This window comes from Tigriopus californicus, chromosome 9 (genome assembly GCF_007210705.1).
Source record: "Tigriopus californicus strain San Diego chromosome 9, Tcal_SD_v2.1, whole genome shotgun sequence".
Taxonomy (NCBI): domain Eukaryota; kingdom Metazoa; phylum Arthropoda; class Copepoda; order Harpacticoida; family Harpacticidae; genus Tigriopus; species Tigriopus californicus.
Window position 1 is genome coordinate 2960253 of NC_081448.1, and position 10140 is coordinate 2970392.

At 44.7% G+C, this 10140-nt stretch overlaps 1 protein-coding gene across 1 annotated transcript in view; it reads right to left on the minus strand.

The window, feature by feature from the left end:
- The window catches only part of LOC131886249 (serine/threonine-protein kinase Tao-like), a gene marked incomplete in the record, with an annotated part of 6892 nt that extends 3221 nt beyond the window's left edge, over window positions 1-3671 (minus strand). Inside the window, 8 exon segments of the mRNA XM_059234519.1 lie at window positions 1-373; window positions 457-786; window positions 878-1207; window positions 1303-1736; window positions 1811-1970; window positions 2092-2616; window positions 2687-2975; window positions 3257-3671. Coding sequence (XP_059090502.1) covers window positions 1-373; window positions 457-786; window positions 878-1207; window positions 1303-1736; window positions 1811-1970; window positions 2092-2616; window positions 2687-2975; window positions 3257-3270 — 2455 coding nt within the window.
- Window positions 3672-10140: the final 6469 nt, after the last annotated feature.

Genomic DNA, 10140 nt, shown 5'->3' on the forward strand with positions numbered 1-10140 from the left:
TCAACTTGCGGATGATGATCTTCTGCTCGTCCTTGGGCGTTGTCAGAAGCACTTGGGTCTTGAGCGCCTTGTATTGGCGCGTCTGTATCTTGCACGTGTCCCGGAATTGTTTGCGGATCATCACCTCCTTCTGCTTGAGGCTCTTGGGCTGTTGCTTGATCTCCAAAGCATGTTTCTTCTTGAGCTCCCGCTGTGAGCGCCGCATGTACTCCTCTTGACTGCCGTGCTCGGTCTGATGCTGGCGCCGCACGTGATCCTCACGCAGGTTATGCACGGTCTTTTGTTGCTTCACCTCGAGTTCGTGAGTCTGGACGTGGTGGCGCATTAACATGGCATGGGCGTTTTCCAACTGGGTCTGACGCTTGTTTAGCTCCTGAATGCGTCATAAAAAATGATTAGGGCTGCTTCAGGGCCTTTACAGAGCAGAAGATTGAAGAGCCAGAGCTGCTATCTTACCTCGCGAAGCAGTTCTTGCTCGGTGCTGTGATAGATGACGAGACGTCGCCTCCGGAATTTGCGGACTTGCTCATCCAAGCGATCCTTTTGGATGCGGGTGAGGCGTTGGTTCTCGGCAGCGTCGATCTCTTTGTAGTTGTCCTTGTGTTGAGAGAGCACGGCTTCTCTCTGACGTTTGGGAGTGTTGCCCTCGGCCATTTCCCGCTTCCACCGCTCTTTCTTGAGCTTGTACTCCTGTCTCATCTGGGTCTCGAAGGACTTCTTTTCGGCCGTTTGCTCGTCTGAAATCTCCTTAATGAGCTTTTTCTCCGTGGCCATATTCGTCTTGAGCTAAGAAGGGACAAAACGGAATCAAGGATATTTTGAGGGTTTAATGATTGAAGATCATCTCAAACGGGCCCACTGAGCAATCCCGATCTACCTTTTTGGAGAGCTCCTCTTGGTGCTTCAGCTGAAGCTTCTCGAGATCTTTGCTGAATTGAGTGAGTAATTGTTCGTACTCGCGGTCGAGCATGCCTTTGTGTTTCTCCATCTCTTGGCGGCAATTCTCCTCGAGACGGGCCAATGCGGCTTGATGATCTCGCCGCATCCGTTTGTAGCCCGACATCTGTTCGTGCATCTCTTCCTGAAGATGCTCTTTCTGTTGCCTTTGAACGATGGATGTCGTCCGAATGGTGGCAAAGTTCTTCGGATCGATCGTGGGCTCATCCGCCAAACTGGCCGCGGCTGAGAGCATTTTTCTCGGATTGACCTGGAAAGGCGGGAGCGGATCCAGAGTTGAAAAGTTTGAATAGCGAGAAGGCGGGCGGTGATAGGTCGCATATAATTATATGAATGAATACTTACTTGGGAGACTTTCGAGGACTTTGACTGAGCACCTGATGCGGCAGCGGCTTCCCGCATTTGCTGCTGCTGCGGTCGATGGAAGCCTGAAGGCAAGGGAATGGGACTATTTTCCTCGGAATGAAGAAGCGGATTGTGATACGTGCCCGTGGATCCAGCCAGGTCGCTCGTGCCACGGATGCTACTAGATGATGAAGAGGGTGGGTGTTGCGAGGGATGCGGATGGTGTGAGGCGTGTTGTGAATGATGATGATGAAGATGGTGGTGGTGGAGATGGTGGTTGTTGGCGGGGTTGACTGGAAGACTATTGGTGGAAGAGCCTTGCGAAGATGCCGCACTGATGCCCGTCGATTGGAGACTGTGATCCGAGGTCACGGAATTACTCTTGCTACTTCCACCCGCATTATCCTCCTCGTTCATGTCAGACACGCTGACATCTGGAAACAAGAGCACATGAGCAAGCATGTATGGCTGCTGAATCTATCGCTGGGGAAGATCAACTCAATTGTACCGTCATCTCCAATGGTGCTTTGGTCATCACAGTTGTCGATCATAAGGATTTTTCTCATCTTTCGGTAGTTGAGGTTGTCCAAATCTCGCACGGCATTCTTTGTCCTCGCAATCAAGTCCAAAAGCACGTGAGTGGCCTTCACGCGCGACACGAATTGATGCTAAAAACAACAACACCAAGAGATAGGGTAAAGATCACGCCATAGCATCACTTGAATCACCCCCTCCTCCACAGTAATCCCATCCACTTATGCACGGATGGGTGGGTTCGTGGGGACATACCTGGGTCAGTCTTTCGGAATTGGGTCGCTCATTGGCGTTTTTGTGTAGACACGAGTCCACGAAATGTCGGAAGATGTCACTCCATTCGGGTGACGACAAGGTCGGACTGTCATTCTGAGCTATGTGGTAGAGAGCGCTCATGGCATTCATGTTGAAGTAGGGCGGTTTTCGTTCGGCCAGCTCAATGCACGTAATCCCCAGAGACCAAACGTCCACCTTGCCGTCGTACTGGCCTTCGTCCATGGCGAGTATCACCTCCGGCGCCATCCAGTAGGGCGTGCCCACAAAACTATTGGCCGGACTGGCAATGGAGGCCGACCCGAAATCGGCCAACTTGATGCAGCCTTGATCGGTGAGCAGGATGTTGCCGGCCTTAATATCACGGTGAATACGACTTTGACAATGCAAGTAGGAGAGGCCGGCCAAGCAGCCGGCGCAAATAGCCGAGATCTCCTCTTCCAACAGGGGCGCCTTGTGCACCTCGATGATATCCGAGGCCGAGCCCAGGCAATACTCCATGACCAGCTGAAAATAGCCACGGGATGAGTCAATGGCTGAAGGCGGACGAGAGCCTGGACCAAGGCAAGAACCTTACCCAAACGGTGTTTTCCTTCAAGTAGCAGCCTTGATAGCTAATGCAGTTGGGGTGCTGGAGTCGGCGGAGGAATCGGATCTCTTTGAGGATGTCTTGCCACTTCTCCAGGCTCTGCTTCCCGCCATAAGACATCTTCTTAATGGCCACCACCTCGGCCGTGATATTATTCCGGGCATAATACACGGCCCCGAAGCTGCCGTGGCCAATTTCCCGGAGGTCATCGAACAACTTGTCGGGATCCTCGCTCTCGAACAACAAAGCCACGTCCGGGTCCCGCAAACTGCCCGGCCTGAAACATAAACAAAACCCTCAGACTTTTAACCCACAGCCACCAGACCACCCGCCGAAATGGTCAACTAATCCCGGCTCAAGGGGGCAAGGACAGCGTCCACTCAGAAACCCCCGGGATCAGGCCAGGCCCACCTCAGTCCTCTGAGAACACGTCCCCTGGGCCGATGGTGCCTTTCAATGGCCGTGGCCATGTCCGGGCAGATCCGGGCGGGTCCGGACATCAGGATTCATTCTCTCGAGAGCTTAACAACCGTCTGACTCTCTGGAACCCGGTATTACCTGGGGGCGGGCATATTGCCGCCGAGGAGGGGGGTGGGCGGGAGTGGCTTCACGCCCACTGAGGATCGGGCCAGGCCGGACACGCCCCGCGCCTCATGCTCAATCCCGGCCTGAATGGCGAAACCGATGCTCCGGTCCCAAGGCTTGGACGCTGGCTGGGCCTTCGCGCTCCAAGCCTGCGAAATCGGTCACGGCCCCCGGTGGGTGGGCTACCAAGTAGGGGGTGGGGCTAGGGGTGGTCGGATGGGTGGGCTGGGCCAGGGCTGGGGCGCCACCAATGAGTCTCGTGTTCCGTCCTGCCTCGGTTCTGGCCTGCGCTCCGGACTATTGAGTTGGTTTCTTGTGGCCTTCTTGTGGCCTTCTTGCCTTTGAACTTCTTTCCTTCTTTCGTTCTTTCATTCAATCGCCATCAGCCGAGGCGCGGGCGGGCGGGCGGGCGGGCGCTCACTCACTGGTGCGTTCTTGGCTCTGGCCTGAGATTCGGCTGTTTCTTGCCGTCAGTCACTCACTGGGAAAGGAACTGGGTCCTGGCCAGCGGGCCGGCGCTTCTCCATCCGACCTTAAATCTACGGGTGTGACTGAGGGTAGCCCAGGTGCTGGTCCCACCGGGGTCCGTGGGTTATGATCAGAAATATCTGAAGCCAAGGGCCGATATCGCCGATATCCATGAGATCATGAAACGGTATTACGTCCGGGAGGACTGACTCGGGTTTGGGGCATTAAGATAATTTTCGATTCGACAGATCAGCGCCATACATAGGCCAGGCCTCTGCTTTGGGTGCTGGAAAAAAAGCGACTGACTGGACCAAGTTCATAACATTCCAGGCTGATTCTAATTTTTGCTCCCTGGTGATCGTCTTTATCCGGATGAAAAATCATTGAAATTAGTAGATTCAAACTCATCTTCTGAGACAGGTCCAGACCAGGAGTTTGGGGAAATGATGTGTTAAAGCTTCATTGAAGCCACTTGATATTAGTCACCCTGGTCGTATCAACAGTACGAATAACGGCCGAGGTCAAATTCTGGCACACTTCGGTCTGAACCCTTTAGAGGCCAGCAATAACAGGGCTGCCGAGGCTCCCTGATTTGACACTCAAGTTGCCCCTTCGCTGAATGTCAAATGATGCACCACCACATGAACCTCTGATACCAAATAGGAATCAATAAAGAATGGCTGCTGGCAGTTTGATTCTCTGAATGTCCCATTGTGAAAATGAGAACGGTCTCATGTCAGATCTAAAAATAATGGCGGGTCTCTGGTCTTATCTCTTGGCGGCCCTGATGACAATTCTGAACCCATCAAAATCAGCCCCAGTGTATCATTTCAGCCAAATCAGCCAATGTCCAGCCAGCCGAAGGCAGTGATTCTGAACTGATCTATGTCTCCATTGGCCAGTCAGTAGACGAAGATCAGATTCCTGCCGTGACGTCACGCCCGGGCCACTTTAGCCTTGGTGGCCTTCAATAAGGTGACCAATCATATTCTAACTATTCTGAAAGAAGTTGTTTTAAGAAGCGATACTGCAAGATAGTGATTACAGCAATTTGTTTCTATAAGGGAGTTCTCGAGTCCCAAATCATTCTAGAGGCATATTTCAAACGATATTCTGATGTGACACGGTGAAAATTAATCTGATGGCCTATTCGACATAACGAATCCAATCGAAATTGAAGATGGAAGATGTATTGGCTAGCGTTAGCCTTTGATCCAAAAAATCAGAATGCAAACAAACGAGAATCTTCTCGTAATCCAATGTCGGACCTTTTCGTCGAGGCTGTGTAAAGTTGGAATTTTTCTGGACAGACAAATATTCCTTTTCATTTCATATTTCTTAAATTCAAACCCAAAGGAAAATGTGCAATCATCAGAGTGTTTGAAGTTTTTCGGAGTTTTCAGTTTTGTTAATTTATGTGTTTCCTTAACAATTGTTTTTGAAGATGTTGGTCACCCTCCCCCACTAAAACATAAATAGTTGACATATATTCACTTAGGAATTGGAATTTCCTGCCATCCTTGTTCAATTTTACTTATATGTATCATTTTCGCGAGTAATTGAAACTAAACTCCAAAATATTCGTGCAATAATTAAAGATAAAAGCGACATTGATATTCATTTCCCTTGATGCTTTGATTTTTGTTTCAAAATTGTATGACTGCCTTGTTTCCAGAAACTTTATTTAGAAATACAATGCATTGGGACGGAACTTTTTTGATGATGTTCCTCAAGTATGCCATTCGTAGTGAAAATGCGTTATACTAATTTCTTATGAATACGCTTTTAAGAATGTCATTTTGGCGTCTGCTTGAAATTCCGGGTCCTATGCATACATTACACATGCTTCACGTAGAAAACGTGTGGATAATAATACTACATACACTCGAGTGTTATAAGCGAGTGCCTTGCATTGCTCATTGACTCGTAAATCAGATCTCCGTAATCTTGCTATTGTTTGCCTTTTCATCTTGACTCATTGAGGTGGAATGTCATGCATGGTGTGAGCTTCTGGTTAGGGTGTGGTTAATATCATGGGAACTGAAATTGGTTTCCAGTAAACACCAAGGGTCGCTCATTTCAAGGAATAAAAACTGATTTACCGTGATGAGATTTATGTTATCTTGAAAAATTTAAAGATCCAATGAACGAAAGTCATTTTCATGATACGGTTCAATGTATACATACAAATTCATTAAACCCTGTTTGATTGATTACATTCATCCCTCCCCAGCTCAGATACTAATCTGTAATTGAGCCTGGTCGTATTGGTTATGTGGGCCCTGTGAGCATATGGGCTTGTCGAAAATCACGACCTCAAATCATCCAGAGTGCAATGAAAAAAGCGGAAAGAGAGAGAGAGAGAGATAAGGAAAGAACGAACGACCGAACGGACGAGAAGCATAATTGGAGGCTAGAGCATCACGAACTAATCACTGGGAACGAATGAAATTCGCCCTCGTTTCCGCCAGATATTGCGTCCTTGGTTGTAATGTATGCTTTGACAACGATTTCTACCTAGTTTATCGAGAAGAACGCTGAATATTTATAGGCTGTTGTGTGCATCCGTTTGGTTTTTGTTTAAAATTGAAATGAAATGTTTGCGCACAAGTGTTTAACTTTTATAGCCCCCTCGGAGCCCTTTTCGCAGATGGACATGGTCTTTTATGAATTATCCCAAAATCTTTGTGCAATTTATCCTAAAATGTAAGAACGACGTACACAACACAAACATCAATCAAATCTAAACAAAGGAAGAAGTAATGTAGAGTAAAGGGAATAATATCCTAAGTTAGTTGTTTGGCTAATCAAGTTCTGGAGTTTATCTTAAAGTATTGTGTTTATTGCTATGAATCGAAATCGTTATTGAGGCAGCAATAATAAGTATGATGATGGGAGTGGTGGTTTTGTGTTTGGGGTTTCTTTTTATTTTTTTGAGTAAAGCTTTTATATCTTATATTTTCAATTTTTGGGGGACTAAAAATTCTAAAATTACGTCAACTGTGGACATTTCAATTTTTGGCCAATTATCGAAAACTCGGTTGTTGTGCAGTTAACATTTCGATAGTATATTTTTGGATGTGCAAAATGATGTAATCAGTAAAATATCATCTTATATGTCAAATTTGTACATTTTCATTTTTTTTTAATTTTAGCGACCTTTCACCTAACATTAACAGTCTTCCGGTAAAGTTTCCTCCTTTGATGATTAAACACAGCTTCTGACTATTTGTGTCACTGCCGCCGCGCCAGTGAGAGTTGCTATTGACGTCTTCCATCATCTTCATTTATCTTTTTGATTTACATATTTTTTTAATTTGATATCTGTTTTGTTCAAAGGAAGTCAAAACATATTGACAAGTGCTGGATTTGATTAAGAGTTTCATCTGAGAAAAAACTTATCAAGTTTCACTTGAAGTCCATATATGAAAAAATAGAAAGTAGAAATCTGCAGGCTAAACGTAAACTCTTTTTTTGCTTTCTTTCAACAATTTTGTCCAGTTTTACAGAATAAGGCTGACTTCGTCTTGGCCTTAGTTTCGTTAAACTTCTTCACTCTTTCATACGCTAAACTCGTAGTATTGTGTATATTCCAATCGATGGCTTGATAATAAGAGACATTTAAATTTAGATTCAATGCAAATTAGCAGTATTCTTATCATCACTTTCTTATCCAATAGAAGTTTCTATGTATAGATAGATATCTAATCTCAAATATGCGTAACAGGTTCAAATATATTTCAAAAGGTATGTTAGATCTAGTCATGTTTAATTGTAAGTGTTTTACTAGGCCTAGGTAGATCGAGTTATCGTCCCGGTCAACTTCTCGCCTCAAATGACTGGTCCTAGTTTACTTCCAGCACCGAGGTTTGAACCCCAAACACCTAGGTGTTGTCTCTAGACCACTCAGCTACACTTGTTCCTTCCTAGAACTTTTTTTTGCCGTTATATCATTTGGATTAAATAACTTTTTCTTAAGTCTTTGCTAATGTTTAGGAGGGTCGACGATTGCGTACATACAGTCCAATTACGCTTTACGAAAAATGACTTACCTTCTCCACATCAAAGGGCACTTTGTGAGTCAGCCTCTACCAAATAGAGGACCGATGTGGCCGATTTCTCTGTTGAATTATAATGCTTTTGTGTTGTTCTTGGCAAATTCTTTCAAAATCTTATGCATAATTAGTGACCTGGATCACGTAATGTCCGGAAAAGAAATTGCTTTTAGGGCACGCTACCAGTAGTTTATTTAGCAATCTACCGTGCGTCTTCCCGGTTTGTTTGTGCTGTCTGACGTTGCAAATAAGGATACGCCTGAAGTTCCTGATTATGTTTACCAAGTTTCATCTATTTCTGACAAGTGATTCTGAAAAAATTCGTTGAAATTATTCGTAATCAAAACTGGTTGCATTGCAGACTCATCTGTTGGCGTTAAGTAACACCAGAACCACGGACTTTCTTAATTTTCTCAATGTTGAGAACTGTGAAACTCACAACTGTATTTACTAGGTTATCCTAAAGATCCTTAACAAACCATGATGATAAAACTATAAAAAATAAGAACAAAATCTTTAGTAAGTATCTCCAGCTTATTCATTGAATTTCTCCGTCTTATTAGCAGGTATGCATGGCGAGCTCAACTGCAGGCTTTAACTCTTCGAAGTCTAGCCATCATATATCTAGCTTAAAGGTCTCCATGAACGATTTTTTTTTTGTAATGATAAGTCGATGTTTGTTTCGATCATTTTTTTTTAAATCAACCTAACGGGTCTTTCGCAATTACCAGTTTTCCCCTAGAATCCCTCAGCAAAATCACCATCAGGTGAAAACCCACTACTTGATGAAATGATGATAAAATATTTTATAAAGAGACAAGTTTGCTCGTAAATCTTACCGGAGCCAATTTCTCCTTTTGTGGGAACCATGGAACCATCCCAATTCGTTCGAGCGACCACCAACCAAATTGAGTCCGAACAACACCACCAAAAAAAGGCTCATGAAAGTACAAACACGGTTGCGTTTACAAGCAAAGGCGATGATTCTTTTTATCTGGAAGGAACGAAGGTGTTCAGTGCTAGAAATGACACTTAAACTTATATTCCCTCTGAAGAGTCAGCTATCCTCGTTTAAGGTTGAAGGGCTCCAGTTCGAAGTATCATTGATCAATGGACTGTCTGTCTCGATATAATGTTTCCTGAAAAAGCAGGTGTGGTTGTGGAGCTAATTGTGATCGATAGTTATCCAAAAGCACAAGCTTTAGGACTAGATACTATATCATAAAGCCAACTTCTAGGCAATGAACGGGACATTCCAACCCATGTAGCTGAATGTATTGCTATATTTTCATCAACTGAGACTGTCTTTAAGACCTTGATTGCATTACTTGCTTAATTTTCCCGAGATTGCCAGATCTTGCCATTGATCAAAGTGGCTAGGACTAATTACTCGCACTTCAAACTTTATTGCGTTATTCAAACGGGTCCCATTTTCGGGACCTTCTATCTTGAGTGTTACCCGGTGTTACCATTGCAATCAGACCTGTGAAGTAACTTTAATCACAATTAGTCATATTTCAGCAGATTTTATTGAGATACAACAAGCAAACAAACATCAATTATTTATCATAATCAAACTTTCATATTTCATTCAAAGCAAATTTTGATTTATTTATATGATCCATAAAACAGGTCTAATATTGTTCCCTAAAAAGTGACTATAACTGTAATCAATAACTTTTGAAAATACGGCACTGTTAATAACATTTTAGTTGGGATTGCCACAGGTCGGGTTGCAATGAGGGGCACAGCCAGCCACTCCTACATAAACTAGGAGTAATGTTGCTTGCTCCAAACGCTATTCTCGCTTTAAGAAAGCACTTCTCATGCCTCGATGTTTTAAATTCCCATGTCTATCAATGGTTCGCTATCCTTTCAAGCAGGTTTTGAGTTCAACCCCATTCATCAACGGGAAATGACCCCCATCTACCTTTATTCGCGACAACAGCAGTCATTTCCTTCCATTCAGTTCCACGGCCAATTGATTCCAAAGGCAAAGGACGGCCTTTGGCCTTTTCACTCACATATTGAGCTGAGTTCGCCCTTCACTAGCATCCCTATCACTTCATCTATTTCTATCTGATGGTAGCTTTGCTTTCATTTGTCATGGGATTTTCGGGGAAAACCCCTCCAGATTGGAATGGGGAGTGATCCAAAAGGCGGCCAAACGCAAGCATCCCGTTACTAATTCACGTGTGTACTAGAAGGAGAGGAAAGGCTTCGTTATGAGTATTCTTGCCAACTCGCTTAATGGGACCCAAGGTCTCGACCGTCATTCTGTTCATTGACGGGTGGTTCCGCTCAGTTACCTCGTTGAGGATATTCTCGGTTCCT